The sequence below is a fragment of the Rhinolophus ferrumequinum genome, chromosome 4 (genome assembly GCF_004115265.2).
Source record: "Rhinolophus ferrumequinum isolate MPI-CBG mRhiFer1 chromosome 4, mRhiFer1_v1.p, whole genome shotgun sequence".
Classification (NCBI taxonomy): domain Eukaryota; kingdom Metazoa; phylum Chordata; class Mammalia; order Chiroptera; family Rhinolophidae; genus Rhinolophus; species Rhinolophus ferrumequinum.
This window is the reverse complement of record NC_046287.1, coordinates 94374862-94393402: the sequence shown is the minus strand read 5'-3', so window position 1 is coordinate 94393402 and position 18541 is coordinate 94374862. Positions and strand designations below refer to the sequence as shown.

The window sequence follows — 18541 nt, the reverse complement described above, 5'->3', positions numbered from 1 at the left end:
TAAGCAATTTGGTAACGTTTATTCATTCATAGAGTAATTTACACTCTACATTGATTTCTATAAAGGTAAATGAAATGTAAGATAGAATTTTATATGCCCTGTGACTGTTGTGGATATATTATTTAGATTTGCCATTCATGACTGTGATCTATTTCATTAATCTGCTTAATTTAGGAAATAGTGTACTTTTCTATTCACTGAAACAGTTTGCTGAAAGCACCCCATCTGAACCTCAGAATAATTTTTTTTTTTTTTGCCTATCACCAGAGATAAGAACATAGATTTTGGAGTCAGCTAGACCAGGAAACAGTGAGGGATATAGGTGTGAGGTTCTGTGGACTCACTGGGCACAACGAGGGACACCCCCTGTGGGTCCCAAAATATTGTAGAAGGAAATATGGAGGGCATGCACAGGCAGCGTAAGTCCAAAATCGCAAAGGTGGTTCAAAGGACATGCCATTAGCACCCTGGGAATCAAAGGAAATATAAGGAATCTGCGAAATGGGTGATAAGATCAGGTGCAAATGGTTTGGAAGTAAATAGGCCTGGGTTCCATATCAGGCAGTGCTATCCGAAGTTAGCTTTTGTGCATTGATTAAGGGAGGATGTATGCATTAGTTAAAAAGGGTCGCAAAAGGCTAGGGATGCAATATACACTGTAGAGAAGCTTTTTTTATTTTCAGTTTTGATTCATTTTCTTTTTATTATAAAAATAATATGACTATTTTGAGAAAATACAGCAAAATTTTGAAGGACAAATCATTAATAAGCCATAATCTCATGTAGCAATAAATTCTGTTAATATTTAAACAAACTTTAACAGCTTATTTTGAGGTAATTATATATACACAGGATATTGCAAAGTTATAGTACAGAGATGTGCCATATACCTTTCACCTTGTTTCTTCCCCCGATGGTTACATCTTAAATATCAAAACCAAAAATTTACATGGGTGTAATGTGTACATATAGTTTTGTATCATTTTAACACAAGTGTAGAATGTCTAACCACCGCTGCAATACAGAACTATACCATCATTACAAAATTCTCATTCTACCCCTTTATAATCACACTGACTCCTTCTTCGCTGTGATCCCCCGATGCTTGGCAACCAGTGTTATGTTCTCCATTCCTGTAATTTTGTCATTTTGAGAGTGTTGTATAAGTTGAATCATACAGTATGTGGCCTTTTGAAAGTGCCTTTCTTCCCCCACTCAGCATAATACCCTTGAGATCCATCCGAGTTGCTGTATGCATTAATAGTTTATTGATTTTTATTGCTGAGTAGTAAGCCATTGTATGGATGCACCACTTTGTTTAACAATTTACCTCTTTAATGGCATTTTTGTCATTTCTGGTTTTTAGCTATTACAAATAAAGCTAATAAGAGCATTTATGTGCAGGTTTTTGTGTGGATATGTTTTCATTTTTCTGGCATAAATGCCCAGCAGTGCAATTGTTGGGTAGTATGGTAAATGTATGATTAATTTTAAGTAATGGCCAAAATATTTCCCAGAGTGGCTATATGATTTGACACCAGCAATGTATGGGAGATCCAGTGTCTCTGCATCCTTGGCAGCATCTGGTGTTGTCACTATTTTTTTCATTTTAGCCATTCTGATAGGCACGTAAGAATGGATATCTTACTGTGGTCTTAATTTGCGTGTCCCTAGTGGCTAGTGATGTTAAACATTGTTTCATGTGCTTTTTTTCATCCTTATATTCAGGAAAGTTCCCTTTATGCCTTTTTCCATTTTCTAATTGAGTATTTTTATTTTTTTACTGAGTTCTTTATGTATTCTAGGTACAGATCCTTTGTCAGATACGTAGTTTGCATATATTTTCTAGTTTGTTGCTTGTCTTTTCATCCTCTTTACAGGGTCACATATAGAACAAAGGTTTTGAACGTTGATGAAGTCCAATTTATCAAAAGATTTTTAAAAAATTTTTTTTTATGGATTGTACTTTTCGTGGCATGTCTAAGTCCTAGGTCCCAAAAAATTTCAACTGTTTTCTTCTAAAAGTTTTCTAGTTTTACATTTTACATTTAAATCTATAATCCATTTTAAGTTCTGTAGTAGGTATAATATTTGGATTAAGGTTCATTTTTTTTCCTGATGGATATTCAAATGGTCCAGCAACATTTGTTTAAAAAAAACTTATATGTCCTTCATTGAATAGATTGTACACCTTTGTAATGAAAAATTTGTTGGCTATACTGTGTGACACTACCTGTGTTCCCTATCCTGTTCCATTAATCTATGTATCCATCTCTCTGCCTATAATGTAAAGTTTTGATTACTATAGCTTGAAATCAAATAGAGAAATTCCTCCCACTTTTTGTCCCCCAGAATTATTTTAGCTATTCTATTTCATTTCCCTTTCCATCTAAATTTCAGAATAATTCTGTCTATATCTACAAAAAAATATTGCTAGATTTTTGATAGGAATTGCTTGAATCCAGTATCAATTTGGGAAGAATTTACATTATCTTTACTACGTTGGGTCCTCCAATTTATGAACATGATATATCTGTCTGCTTATTTACATCTTTAATTTCTTTCATCAGTGTTTTGTAATGCACAACATATAATTCTTTTTTTTAATGGGTACTTTCCTCCACAGTAGTTTTATTTTTTTATTTTATTTTAGTTTTTCTTAATTTCAAGTGTACAAAACAATAATAGTCTTATACATGTTAGGTTTATACCTATGTATTTCTTTTTCTCCCAGTGATTTTATTATTTATTTATTTATTTATTTATTAGTTTCAGGTGTACAAAGCAACATAATAGACATTTATACCCCTCACAAAGTGATAACCGCCCCCCCCATGTAGTACCCCTCTGACATCGTATATAGGTGTTACCATACCATTGACTATATTCCTTTTGCTGTATATTCCACATCCCGTGACTATATATATATATATATATATATATATATATATATATATATATGGTCAATTATAGTCACTTAATTCTGGTTGACATTCAATATTAGTCTCCTTTAGCTTCAGGTGTATAGCACAGTGATCAGGCATCGTATAGAAGCTTTGGTTGGTACATAAGACCAAGAAGTTGATGAATACCTTCTAGAAATGAGAGATTTCAGGTCCCTAAAACATTTATTCTGGCTATTATGCATTAAATTTAAGAGAATGTCTCTAACTAAAGGTGCCTGTCTTGTTGAAGAGATAGGCTATGATAACGATCTTTATTTATCCATGGGATTATTGGAAGTCCACAATGAGACTGAGGAAAATGCATTTATTCTACAGGCTGTCAGGCTTTTGGTACCAATTATACCAAGACCAAAGACTATTATTATTTCATTATCATTCAAGCTTAGATTTTTCTGTTGTAACATTTTTCTTTCTTTTTTGTTGTGTTTTGGTTCACTAGTGTTTGCCACTGTATATGTTTAGGATTCTCTCAGTCCTACCATGGGGAAATAACAAATGATCTTTTGGACCACGTATATTTTTCTTGATGGAAGAGTAGGTCTGGAAAACTCGACGGGCAGCTTGTCTCAAATTCTTACCTGTACCTCTTAGTTTAGTTCAGTGTTTAACTTCAAATGTAGGGCCCAGTAGACTGAGTGATGAGACCAATGATGTAAAAAGTGGTAGGCTATTGGTTGGGGATAAGAGATTGCATGGGTATGTGGAGTAATGGGGGAAAAGGAAGCTATAGACTGTACTCCTAAATGCTTTTCATTGCTCCAGTGAGAGTGCTGTAGTGAGCCTCTGTTGCTGATGTGAAAGTGCAGTTGAGTATGCTGGTCTTGGCAAAGGGTTGAAAATACTGAATCTAACACCAGGCCAGTTGTGTTTCACAGGCATTAAGAACAAATTAACATACATGTTAAGTAGTTTATACAATTCTATAGCTTCACTTTACTATTCCAGTGTCCTCAATAAATATTTCTCCTGTTTACCTTGGTACTCTGAAGCTACAATAGTAAGTGAATGCTGGTGTAGTGAAACTTACAAAGGTACTGTGTTTCCCCCAAAATAAGACCTAGCTAGACAATCAGCTCTAATGCATCTTTTGGAGCAAAAATTAACGTAAGACCGGTCTTATTTTATTAGTATAAGACCGGGTCTTATATAATGTAATATAATATAATATAATATGTTATTGAGAATAATATAATATAATATAATATAATATAATATAATATAATATAATATAATATAATACCGGGTCTTATATAATATATAATATAATATAATACATAATATAATATAATATAACAATGTTATATAAGACCTGGTCTTATATTAATCTTTGCTCCAAAAGATGCATTAGGGCTGATTGTCCAGCTAGGTCTTACTTTCGGGGAAACATGGTATTAACCAGTAGAAAACTTGGCAAGAATTGCATTTTACTAGCAAACAAATAAAAATAAATGAAATTTAAATCTTTCCCTTTGTAAAAAGTTAAGGAAGGCTTATTGACTATTAAACTGCTTGAACTAATTAATTTAACATTAAAATCTGAAAGAACACTGTATGGGAAATTTTAATTCAATTTTAGGGTTTGAATCTTTATTTGAAATTGTATATGTGTATCTGTGTATATTTCTGTTTTGTTTTTATTTTTAAAACAAAAAGCACTTATAAACTTTGCCACTTTGAGATTTTTCCATTGACCACATATTGAATATTTTCTATGTCTTATGTCACATGCTGGGAGTCTAAATTATTTTCCTTACTCTTGAGGAACTCTTATGAGTAGACAGATGCAAAAAGAGCTTTTTATAATAAACTAGTGTAGATTTAGGTGCTAAGTACTATGGGAGCACAATGAAAAGAGAAACTAAGCTGGAGTGATGATGTCCAGGAAAGCTTTACAAAGAGGGACATATTAGCCTGGTATTGAGGGATGATTGGGATTTTGATGGAAGAAGTCTTATGGACAGAAGCAACATCATATACAAAAAAGGGGAGTTGTAACAGAACAGGTGGGACAGCTGACATATTTAGGTATATTTTGCAATGTGGAATAGATAGTAGAAGTGCATAAGATCAAAAGGGTTTGCTGGAGCCATAGGGTGTGTGAAGAGTCTTGTATAACCTGAAGAAATTTAAGCTTTATTTTAAATGCAGAGAATTTTTAATATGGAACTATTTATATTTGAGAAAGGTTACTATCCTTTCAGCAATATGAAGGATCTGTTTGGGGGAGCCGGAACAGTTATCAAATCATAATGGATAATTACCTTTTATGTCATGGAAATTTGGGTACCTCATAGGAAGATTAATAAATCCACTGAGATGTTTGTTGACATCAAGTCAAGCATTCAGCCAGTTTCTCATTTTTTCCTTACAATGGCTAGATTTTTTTTTTTTAATTGCTAGTATCACTTGAGTACTCTATTATTCCTTTCTTACCTTATGAGTGGATCTGAATCCTTTCTGGTCATCAATTTCTGTTAAGTTTCTGTATAATAAAGCTCATTCTTTCTCCTCCTTCATTGCAGTATTCTGAGCATTATCTCTTAATATTTATATTTGTTTATTGTTGCTCCCATTAATATTCTCTCACCTAATTGTTCTTGGATTTAAAGATTCAACCTCCTTTAATAAAATGAAGTATTACTGAAAACCTAACATAAATCATAGAAAGCTGAAATTTCTGATACGTGTAAGGGACATGTTGGTGAAACTGGAGGAGGACTTCCTGGAGTATAGTCTGAAACCTGTGTAACATAGACATGAAACATTGTTCATTGAGTAATTAAAAATGCAATATAGTCAATAAGTAATATTTGTAGACTATTAATAAGATAATAACTCCTATTTTTATATTTGTCCATAATTTTCTGATATTTATGCCTTCACTATTTACTCTGTAAAATCCATATTTGACTATAGTTACTGTCACGTTTTCTTTAACTGATACTTTTGTATCTTTTTTCATTGCCTTGTAGGCAATTGCATTGCCTCCTATTGCAAAGTGGCCTTATCAGAATGGCTTCACCCTCAACACTTGGTTTCGTATGGATCCATTAAATAACATTAATGTTGATAAGGATAAACCTTATCTTTATTGGTAAGTAATATATTTAATTTTAGCACTTTGACTTAAGTATTTCAATTTTGTAAATATATAGATACCAAGGCAACATATTAAATGAAATATAACATTAATACATATGTTAAAATATGTATGTTAATTTTATAAATATACAGTTAAGTGAGTTTATTTTACTTATTTTTTGCTGTTGTCTAAGTAGTTTTCCAATTACAGTTTGTTTTATGTTTTCCAATTTCAGTTTAAGCGTGAAGGGTTGCAGACCTTCTTTGTCTAGTGTATCAGTATAGATCAATTCTTAGTGAAGATGCTGGTTACTGATCTTGGAGAGAAAAACACTAATCTTCTGTTCGATTTCATTCACTCTGCCTTTTTACTTTGTTTTGTGAGCATAATTAAGATATGCTTTAAAATATTAATAATAATAACCATGTAAGAAATTATAATCGGATAAGATTGTTTGATAGGTAACTATCAGAGTGTGTTTCTCAACCCAACAATGGGTTGACCTGTAAGGAGCTTGGTAATTTCAGTTTACCCATAATGTACAATAGGAACGTAAACTTCATTGATTGCCTTACTATATACTAGGTATCGCAAGTACTTACATGTATTAACTCATTTAATACTTGTAATACTCTGAAATAAGACTACCTGAATTTAACTCCTGTCTTCACTATTTACTGTTTATCCTGTGCTTTACAGTGTCTTTGACTGTAAAATGAAGATAATAGTAATACCTATCACATAGGGTTTAATGAAACAATGATATTGAATGTGCTTTTTGTACAATGACTGACTGAAATAAGTGCAAAAATGTGATCTATTTATAGCTTGTAAGCTTATTATAAATGTATGGATAGTAGTGAGAGGGAGTTTTAAACAAACATGAACTTCCAAACAAATGGGGTTGAACTTCAGAATGGTCACTGTAGGAGAGCATATATTTATTTAAATAATACTGTTATTTTTCAAAGCATTTATAATGTTTTTAATACTGTGATTGAATTCATAGCTAGGAGGAGTTTTTCTCTAGAAGAAAATAACTATATTTCATAGTTACATATTTTTTTTTAACTAAAAATAAAAGTGTACTCCTTTGCTGGATTATCTGTATTATTTTTCAAAGTTGTCTCTGACATTATTTATAATTTGTAAGCTATTTTCAAAAATATACTAGAATTAGAGAATGAGTTGTTTTTGAAAACATTAACTGTGTAAATGATTTTTGTATTTGCTAATTTCAGATAATCCTTAAAGGTAGATATAAAATGGGCCATTAGTTTGTTTTAATGTATTTGTAGTATTTTAAATTGAAATTTTAAAAGGTTCTAAAGTCTTCTGTTTTCCCAATTTAAATTCCATTTCGTTCTATAAATCTTTTATGCTTTAGTCTTTATTTGGTACATGTAATAGCCCCCTATAGGGAATGAGTTTTATTTTTATAATAATGTTTTATGTTATTTATATAATAATCTTTAGATATATAGTTCTTGGTATCAGAGGATATTATACTATTTTCAGTTTTCTTTATAGTTTTCGTACTAGCAAAGGAGTTGGCTATTCTGCCCATTTTGTTGGCAACTGTCTTATAGTCACATCACTGAAGTCCAAAGGAAAAGGTTTTCAGCACTGTGTGAAATACGATTTTCAACCACGCAAGGTAGGTATAAGTAAATATTCCTGTTGAGAATGACACAATTCACCATTTGCACTGTCTTAAAACTCACCTATTATGACTGCTGGAGTAGTCTCTTTTATTCATTTTCTGATGACACCTAAAGCTTTTCTCTGATTCTTACCTGCATCCTTTTTCTACTTTTATGTCTAACTTTTGACATAAAAAAGATCAGGCTCTCTCTCTCTCTCTATCTCTCTTTCTTTCTCTCTCTCTCGCTGTGATATATTCTGTGGCATTCTTTCAGTAAATACTTATAGTAAGTAGATCCCCCTGATCCACAGTTTCTCCTTTTGAGGTTTCAGTTACCCATAGTTAACGGTGGTCCCAAAATACTAAATGAAAAATTCCAGAAATAAACAATTCCATAAGTTTTAAATTGTGCACTATTCTGAGTAGTGTGATCAAATCTTGAGTTTTCCTGCTCCATCCCACCCGAGAAGAGAATCATCTGTTTGTCCAGGATATCTGTGCTGTGTAGGCTACCTCTTTAGTCACTTAGTAGCCATCTTGGTTGTTGGTTATCTGATTGATTATGAGAGAGAGAGAGAGAGAGAAAGAGAGAGAGAAAGACATAGACCACATCCCCCCAAATTTATTAGAGTGCATTGTTATAATTGTTCTATTAGTAGTAATTATTGTTCACCTCTACTGTGTCTAATTTATAAGTTAAACTTTATCATAGATATATATGTATACATGAAAACATGGATTGGAAACACATAGTATATGTACTTTGGTACTATCTGAGGTTTCAGGTATTTACTGGGGTCTTGGAACATATCCCTCTCTGTAAGGGGGACTAGTGTATTGTGTATTTACTGAGTACCAGACTCAGTAGTGGGCACTGAGATGCGATACTGAGCAAAACAGGTATCTGTGCTTTTGTGGAGTTTTTAAATTTTTTAGTAATTTTTATTCAGTTTCATGACAGCTTTCCACTCTTATTCTTATCTCCAGAGCTTTTATTCTTATTTCTCATCTACCTATGATATATTGCTATGTGGATATCTTTTGGGTCAGTCAACCTCAGAATATGTAACATTGAATTTACCACTTCCAGTTCCATATATATACATTCTTGTTCTTAAACCCCCTGTTTTGGTTAAGAGGCCTACCATCTTCATAATAGTGGAGACTGAAGTCAACTTTTTTCTTCTTTTTCTATTAAAACCCATAGTTTTATTTATTTATTTTTTTGGAGTTTATTATATCTCTCTGTTTTTTTATATTAGTTTCAGGTATACAAAACAGCATAATGATTAGATATTTACATCCCTCACAGACTGATAACCCTTCTTCCTCCAATCTTTTACCTCTCTGACATCGTATATAGTTACAATTCCATTGACTCTATTTCCTATGCTGTTCTCCATATCCCATTTGTTCTTCATCCCCTTTTTGATCTTTATATCAGTTCAATTTTCATATCATATATTTTGTAGCTCTGTAATATATCTTTTTAAAAAAAATTATTTACTTGCCACTTAAATTTTTCATGTTGCTGTCCCCTTACCTTGGATCCTTTGTCTCTTCCTCTTATAAGCTGTTTTACACACTAATATCTGATTTACATTCCTGCTCATATTATTTTACCGCTCAAGCCAACAAGCCAATCGTTTGCATCTCACTAACTACAGAATAAAATATTTAGCTTAGTTTTTCATGATTTGGATTTTATTTTCAGCTTTTTACTTATACCCTATATTTTGGCAAAACTGAGCTAATATACATGTTTCACTCTTTTATCTTTTCCTTTCCAAATGTTCAGTCTCTGGCATGAAATACATTTACTTGCCACTCCTCGATCACAGCTCTAGGTCTTAAAATCAACCCTATTGTTATGTTCCATTTCATATAACACCATTTTCCTGGAATCTTTTCCTAACTTTCCTTGCTCTCCACATATAATGTCTTTTATAGCACATTATTTAAGTATTTCTTGTGGCAATTATTTCTTTTAAATCCTTATTCATTTATGTGTTCACTTTTATTAACTATTGAGACTAAGATATGTGCTGGATTTAATTGTGTATTCTTTCAATACCACAGAGTATTGAACTTAGACTATCAATAACATATAGTTGATAAATAAAATATGACTTTAACAATCAAAAAAAGCTCTTTTGTTTCCTGAAGGAATAAATTACATTGATCTGTACAGCTAATTTATACTGGGCAATTTATTTCCCAGTAGTATGAAATAAATGAGGTATTATTATTGATAAAGTGGGACAGAAGGTGTGGACCTAGTGGTCAGTGCATCTTTGTAGGTAAAACCTTTTCTGTGTGGCAGTGAGAAGCAAGGTAGTCATGGCAGTAAAGGCCAACTAATTTAGGTCGTTGCTGTGATCCACATTTAAAATCTAAAGCTTACTAACTCTTTTTACTGTTGTTTCAGCACAATAATGCATAATATTGTGCTGTTCTTTCAGCACAATAATGCAAAGCTAAGTTAATTTTTGAAATTGTAGAAAATTCTATAGAGCATTATGCATGAGCGTTTAGAGAGATTTTATACTTTTTGAGAAACTATGTTACACAGGTTTAATGGAAAACAGAATTAGAACACCAGTAGGTGACAAATTCTTATATCTTCATTTGGATCCTTACCAAATTTGGATAAATTTGGTATATATTATATATAATTTATTTATTTTATATATATGTATATATATGTAATACTTATATATAATATAAATTTGCTATACAATATATATAAATTATGCAGTGTCTTCAATTTTCTTCACATCTATGAAACCACTAAAGTATTTTAACGATTATTCAAAGATTCTTTCAAGGCAAACTCTTATATGAACTTTGGTACTTTAATTATAGTTCTAAGGAATTATGTTTGAAGAACATTTGCAGAAATGTTACTTTAATTACAGTTCTTTTCCCCCTTTCCTTCCTTTTCTTCCTCCTCCATATTTCTCTCATGCCTCCATTGCCTACTCGTTCTCTTTTGCTCATTCTTTTTATCTTCCTCTTCTTTCCCTTTTCTCATCTTCCCCCTTTTCTTATTCTTTCCCCTTCTTCCTCTAACCTTATTTTGTTTGGATAGTAGAACCAGTTTTAAGACTGGAGGTTCAGACTTCAGAGTAGTTTGGTTGTATATGTGTGTGTATAGCGTGCATTATGGATTTATGAATAATAAGCTCTTTTTATAAGACAAAAATGAAACCTTCAGTGTTGGTAATACAGAGAGACTTTTCTTTCTTTTTTTTTAATTTTATTGGGGAATATTGGGGAACAGTGTGTTTTACCAAGGCCCATCAGCTCCAAATCGTTATCCTTCAATCTAGTTGTGGAGGGCGCAACTCAACTCAAAGTCCAGAAGCCGTTTTCAATCTTTAGTTGCAGGGGGCACAGCCGACTATCCCATGCAGGAATTGCACCAGCAAACTTGTTGAGAGCTTGCGCTCTAACCAACTGAGCCATCTGGCCGCCCCACAGAGACTTTTCTTTAAGGAGATTCAGCTAATCCCAGTAGTGCTGAATCTTATTTCCTGAGATTGAAGGTTTCAATAATTTCTGTTTCGTCAATAAAGATGGCTTTTAGGAGAGGAATGTTGCTCTATTGTTAATGTTTTGGCCATGAAATATACCTTTGCTTAATATCCACTGGAATATGACCATTCAGAGAACAGGTTGAAACATATTTTTAAAAGTCTGCTCTAAAGATAAAGAATAACAAGAGAAAATGCAGAGAAATGTGCAAATATATAATTAGATTTATAAGATATAATTCACTCATCATCAGCCGGGGTTTCATAGAAAAATGTTCCTGCCTATTTACTGGACTCCGTCTTTGTGTCAGAGTAACCAAACATTTGAAAGTTCCGAATCTAAAAATAAATAAGGGACAGAAGTATAGGAATGCCCATTCCCACGTGTTTAACGCCTGGTCTGCCTTCCACGTTCAATGATCTTTCTTGCATATATCACAGTGAAATTGTCCAGGGCATGTACTACTTCTTGTGCACAGTTATATTTATGCACAAGAACAACCATACGTATGATTTCTCCACGTAGGATAGAGGGAAAGCTTTCCTTTCTTGTTCTTTGTTTCATTTTTTTTTTGTTGTTTGTTTGTGATCCCATGTATTTTTTGCCACATACTGAAGAAAATATTATTTTAGACGGGATTTTCAAAAGTCAAACGTGACTTCCATTCATCTTTTGTTATTGGTATATTTTGAGTATTACAATTTTAATACAGTTTTTTCCTTTCTCAAAATGTGTATACATTTTTTTGGCACCCTGTGTGTTTGTGTGTGTGTGTGTGAGTGTGTGTGTGTGTGTGTGTATTAAATGAACTTATAAAAACGTTTGCTTTATGGTTAAGGAATAGTAATAATTATTCTATTAAATAATATCAATTTAACAATCGTTAATGTGTTATTGGAAAATAGCTTAAAAAGCAATGATTCTGAATAAATTTATACATTAGAATGGGTGTTATTTTTTTCTTGATACAAATTCCAGTTATTTTCTGGGAATCCCATTGCCTCTCCACTAGAAATTGGATGACACCCAAGTGGAGTTTGCCAAATGTGTCAAATTATTTTGAATTTCATGGAATGTGTTAGAAATACAAATTTTTGGAATTATAATTTTTATGTTAGGAATATGTGTTTTAAACAAATGCTCTAGGTGATTTTTCTCATCAGACAAGTTTAGAAAATAGTGGTTTAAAGAGTTTATGTAAGAAAAATTAGAGTGAAGAACCAAATAAAATTGTCATTAACCAAAAGCAATTTAACCAATTTGTGTGTTCTCTCTCTCTCTCTCTCTCTCTCTCTTTCTCTCTCCTGTCTTTATACTATTTCCCTATGAGAAATACATTTCCATTTGTAAAAGTTCTGTGTATTCTAAGAGGTCTTGGTAGGAGCAGAGCTGGGAGTGATTTGGGTTTTACAGTCTTCAGTAAAGATTCTGATAAGCCTTGAAAATTCCAAGTGTTTGAATTTACTGTTTAATTATTTGAGATAAATTCATTCTTATTTATTTATTTATTTATTTATTTATTTATTTTCATTTCTTTAGTTTTCCCAAAGATGCCCTAGCTTAGCCCTATCCCTTCTAAAAAGGGGTTTAAATGGACTTTCAAAAAGAAATCTTTATATTACAATTATTACTTTCCTAGCTGTACCACCTACCAGATGTCTTACCTTTTAAATATAGATGTAAACCATTAACATATTACCTATTATGTAGTAAGTGCTTAATAACATGTTAGCTACTATTGATACTTTAAATAAATATGTTATATTTTTCTTACCGATTCTTAGTACAGGTCTTGTTTTGTTGTAGTTCCTATTGGTATCCTTTTTTTATAGATCTATTTTTGGCTCTCAAACTAAATGCAGACCTTAGTATACATACATAGATAGTATGTATACATTGTTTCCAAGTTTACTCCCTTTTCTTTTAGTCAAAAAATATCAAGTCAAAAGCTGGGCTTTTGTGATTGAAAAAGTCACTTGTCTATTTTTTGTAGAGTATAGGTTGTTGTACCAAGAAAAGAGAATAGGAAAATTAGTTTTTTTTGTAAATTCTATGACCTTCACTGAGATCACTTCATTCATTCCACTGTAATTCACTTATTCGTTTATTTAATTTTATCATATATTTATATATTTATATCATATTCATTTATTTAATTTTATCATATATTAGTGTTATGACTAAAAACAAACTTTTTATTAGTTTGTAACTGCAAACCTGTTTAGCTGGTTAATTAGCTGGAAAAATCGGAAACCATCTTAGCCTCCCTTTTTCAGTATTAACACTTCCAACTAGCTCTGTTAATTAATTAGGCCCCATTTGCCCCTCTTTCAGTTACCAACGACTCCTTCTTAGCTGGAGTTCTTTTGGTCTTCTTACCTTTGCAGTCGTTTTCAAGTTTGTCTTTATCCGTATTTGCCTAATCCATTTCCTCACTCTTGTTAGTTATTTTCTTAAACTATGGAAATGATCATTTCACTTCCTGATCAGAATTCTTTAGTGATGCGACATTATGCAAAAAACAAAGGCTGATTACGGAAGTTGTCCAACAGGTTTCTTTACAATCTGGTCTTTGTCTGTTTTTCCTGCTAAACCTAAATACTGGGAAAAGTTTTGTCAAGACTCTGTGCTGTGTGTGCCATATTCAGTAAGATACCTCTTTCCCCTTGTTTACTCAACAGTTCATATTCATCCTTCAAGCTTAGTCTTATATTTCCTTTTACCCTTTTAGTTGAATTCTTCTGTTAGCCTTCCTTCTCTATTTATCTTTTCTTTTTCCTCTAACCTCAATTTGTCATTACTTCTTTTGCTTCCCATCTGTATTTTGGGCATTCTCCATTGTTTTTTAATAGTTTTCATGTTTGTTTCTCTAGTGAAACCTCCTTGAGGCTGTTTGAATATGTACTGGTAACTGTTCTTCGTAGTTTTCATACATTGTCTATTTTTTATTTATATATATATATACACACACACACACACACACACACACACAAGTATATGTATATAATATATATGTATATGTATACACATACATATGTGTATACATATACATATATACACATATATTACATATATATACACATATATACATATATGTGTGTGTGTGTGTGTGTGTGTATATATATATATATATAATATTTGCAGTCATTCCACAAAATAGGCATTATTATTCCCCCTTTATTACAGATGGAAATAAGTTCAGAGAGACTAAATAATTTGCTAGAAGTCATAGTGCTAGTAACTTGGGAATTCAGTTTATGTCCAAATGAATTTAAAGTGCATCCTGTGATACAGAATTGTACACCTGAAATCTATGTAATTTTACTAACAATTGTCACCCCAATAAATTAAAAAAAAAATAATAAAAATAAAGTGCATCCTGCCCAGTACACTAAATTATCTGGTCATAGTAGTAAGAACTCAATACATATTTGTTGAATGAGTGCTTTTCTAAATGAGGTATGTCAATAAGTATAATAATACATCTAATATTATTTATCTTAAAAATCTTTGGCAGCAGAAAATCCTTTTTTCTTTAAAAACATTTGTGTTGATTCTATTTAGAAATTAAAATTTTTTTTAAATTTTACTAAAAAATGTAAAGAGTGTATCTTCTGTGTTACTTAGAGGACATTCTGGTTGAAAAAAATTAAACTCATTCAAAGTAAAATAGGTAAATTTTGATTCTTATATATGTAAACTTCTATAATATTTTAAAAAAATTATTTGATGCTCAATTTTTATGGCATCTTCTAGATAATTTTGTAATATTTAGAAACATGAGATTTTAAATGACTAATTTTAAAGATTTTCTTCTTCTGATTTTAATCAGGACTAACACATATGTTGCTTTCTGATTCAGGGAAAGACTCAGTTTGCAAAAAAAAAAAATTAGTGTTAAATGTTACTTGGAAAGAAACAACTTAAAAAAAAAGACATTTGTTTTAGGAGTTAAATTGCTTGACCTGACAGTTTTATTTTTATAATTGAGAAACAATGTTGTGTTTACTGCTTTCTATGAGTTTTTCAGTTTTATAAGTCAAAATACATGAAATTGAATTTTCTTCAAGTATTTCAGACACCTTGAAATAACTAATATTTTAGTGGTTGAGAAGTTCTATTAATGATGTATACTTTGCAAACATATATGAAATAATTGAATAGTGCTTGTAAGTAATCTGGAGAACAAAGTTTATATTTTATGTTTTTTGGAGAAACTAGTCTAATTTCCCTGGCCCTTAACTGCTGAAGGTATACTTGTTCAAGTATGTATAAATCATTTGTATTTTTTTGTGCTTTAGGAAAACTATTTATGTATTATTTGCAACAGGTAGGTATTAACTTCAAAGAGACTAAGATTTGGATCCACAAATTATTAGAGAACTTATTCATTCCCATATCAAATAAACACTAAAAATGCTTTTTGTTGACTTTAGTAAAACAGAACTCAATATAAACTTATTTCTTTATTATTAATCACACATTATTAAGTTAAAATATGTAATTAATTTTGGATTTAATAAGTCTAAATTGTGGAAGTGAAACCACCTAAATCTATTATAAATGTTAAAATGATGTTTCTTTGATAGGTCGTTCCTGACCATGCAATCCAAAGTAGAATCTAGGTTATTCTTTCTCATGTACACCATTCTTTTTTCTTCGCAGTAATCATCCTGGTTTGTAATTCCATATTTGTTTACTTGTCTAATGTATGTCTGTTTCACTACACCATAAATTTCAAGAGGGCTGGGCTGATGGTCAGTTTTTTAAGATCTGGATATTTGTAGTGCCTGGCACAATGTAAATGTTATTAAATGCACGAGCACAAATATAATGTTATAAAACGAATGAACACATTTCTACAATTTTTGGAGCTTGATTTAATGGGAGGAGTACTAGGATTCAAAGAGTTCTAGCTCTGTCTCTATCACAGATTTACTCTTTATGAGTGACCTCTTTCAATTGCAAAATGAGAAATGGGAGAGGAAACTTGAAATGGTAGTGGATGGCTGTTAATATTCCTTTAAGCATTTTTATAGTGTATTATGAATGTTATGATTGCTTATTATACAATGAAAACTAAACATTAAATGTTCATAGCTCTAATTTTGTTTCATTTCAGTGGTACATGATCAGCATTGTCCACATTTACAATCGATGGAGGAACAGTGAAATTCGGTGTTACGTTAATGGACAGCTCGTATCTTATGGGGATATGGCGTGGCATGTTAACACAAATGATGTAAGTGTTTTTAAAAATCTGCGTTTTAATATATTTCAGCATGTGATATATCATTGTTTATAATATGAATTGAATAATAAAATAGTTTGGTAGAAACAATAGTTTTTGGAAATTTTTTTTCTATTAAGTGAATTTTTAAGTCTTAAATTTAATATAATTCCATTCCTAAAAGACATGATAGTGGTACAAAAAAGGAAAATTGTTTGGCTAACTTTTTAAGTATTAGGTCAAAAACATCGATGCAGTCAGTATTCTGTTCTCTCCAGAATTTCCAGCATTAAAAAATGTGTTATTTCCCTTATTTGGATGTGAAAGGAAGACTTTAAACAGAATGAGTAAGTGTGACATGTAGTCACCATTATTTATTAGATAAATGGTGATAAATGCTATGGAGAAAAATTAAGGTATAGAAAGTATAGGTGTAGAGAAGGGAGAAGCCAGATACACTATCTGTGCAGAGATGATCTTAGTGAGGAGTTGAGGGAACAAGCCATGAGGTTGTTTGGGGAAAGAGCCCATTCAGTGGGAACAGTGAGTGCAAAGGCTTTGAGGAAAAACTGGAAAGTTCCTTGACTAATAAAGCAGCCAGTGTATCTGGAGCAGAGGGAGGAAGAACAATGTTAAGAGATGACGTTAGGCAGATAGTAGGTGGACAACTCATGCAGGGCCTCATTTGCAAACACAGTGCCAGGGCCTTTTTCCATCTTACCCAGAGTAACAGTATTTGGAAGGGATTGAGCAGGCGAGTGATGTGATGTTGACACATATTTTAGACATGTCAATCAGGCTGCAGTATTGGGAATATTCTGAAGGGGAACAATGACAGAAGCAGGGAGATCAGTTAAATGACTTATTGCGATAATAAAGAGATATTTCGACCAGCATGTTAGCAAGTGGAGGAGGTAACGCCGGTGGATTCTTGATAGAGGATATCTAGATTTAAAACCTCAAGAGCTCTTATTTCTCTATTTTAGGCCTTCTCTTGTTCCCATCCTGATTTTTTGCTTTAGAGCTAAAGCAAAAGATGTATTCTAATGCTAAAAGTATAATTCCAGGATACCTGGTTTTATAAAAACTACCTTTTTAAGCAAAATTTACATATACTTGAAATTTACAAAATTTACATAGACTTGAATCCTCTGAGGTGCAGGGATTGGCTCTTGTTTTGTCTTGTATTCTCCTCAGGAGCACTGTTTGCATAGTCTGGAGTTTGTTCCCTAGGTCAGGGGTTGGAAGATGATACCCTATGGGCCAAATCTAACCCGAAACCTGTTTTTGTATGACCTAGGAACTAAGAATCTTGGTTTTTACATTTTTAAAGGTTTTCTTTAAAAGACCCAAACAACAACAACAACAACAACAACAACAAAATGATAGAAGATTATGTGACAGAATCCAAATGTGACTTGCAAAATTTAAAATATTTATTATATGTTCCTTTATAGTAAAAGTTTACATTTTCTGCCCTAGAAACTCATAGCTGGGCCATACTCAGTAAATATTTATGAGCATGATTTTGACAGAATAGAATACACAGATAAAATTCTTCTTCATATCTGCCCTCCAATTGGGACAGTATTTTTTATTATAGAGTGGAAGAAACCCTGTTGATCTTGTTGACTGTCATTAACTCTACAGTTGTATTTTTTAAAAAAGGAAGAACGTACTTTGATTTTTGAATTATTTGCTATAGTGCTCCAAGAAATGGAGAGGCCTGACAATAACACATGTACACACATATACACACATACATTATGCAGTCAGTTCTTAAGTTCCTGTATTTTTAATTAAGGGTTGAGTGGCTCTTTGGTGCTGAACTCTGCAGATGGAGAGCACTGTACTATCTCTTTTAGGCAGTGGACTTTGGTGATCTTTGTTTATTTGATTCTGTATTGCGCCTACTCGTGTAAGAGAGGGAAGTGATTTTCTTTGTGTCCTTGACTTAGTGTGGTGAAATAGAGGGAGAAACAGTGGAGAAATTAGGTCGAATATTAAAAATTGGGCCCTATGTGTTTTTTATTAAAATTTAGAATAGTTTTCTGATTAAAATGAATCTCTTTATATATGCA

At 32.0% G+C, this 18541-nt stretch overlaps 1 protein-coding gene across 1 annotated transcript in view; it reads left to right on the top strand.

Annotated features, from left to right (window-relative positions):
- The window catches only part of NBEA (neurobeachin), a 658659-nt gene that overhangs the window by 75229 nt on the left and 564889 nt on the right, over positions 1-18541 (top strand). The window contains 3 exon segments of the mRNA XM_033103847.1: positions 5939-6060; positions 7579-7705; positions 16353-16472. Coding sequence (XP_032959738.1) covers positions 5939-6060; positions 7579-7705; positions 16353-16472 — 369 coding nt within the window.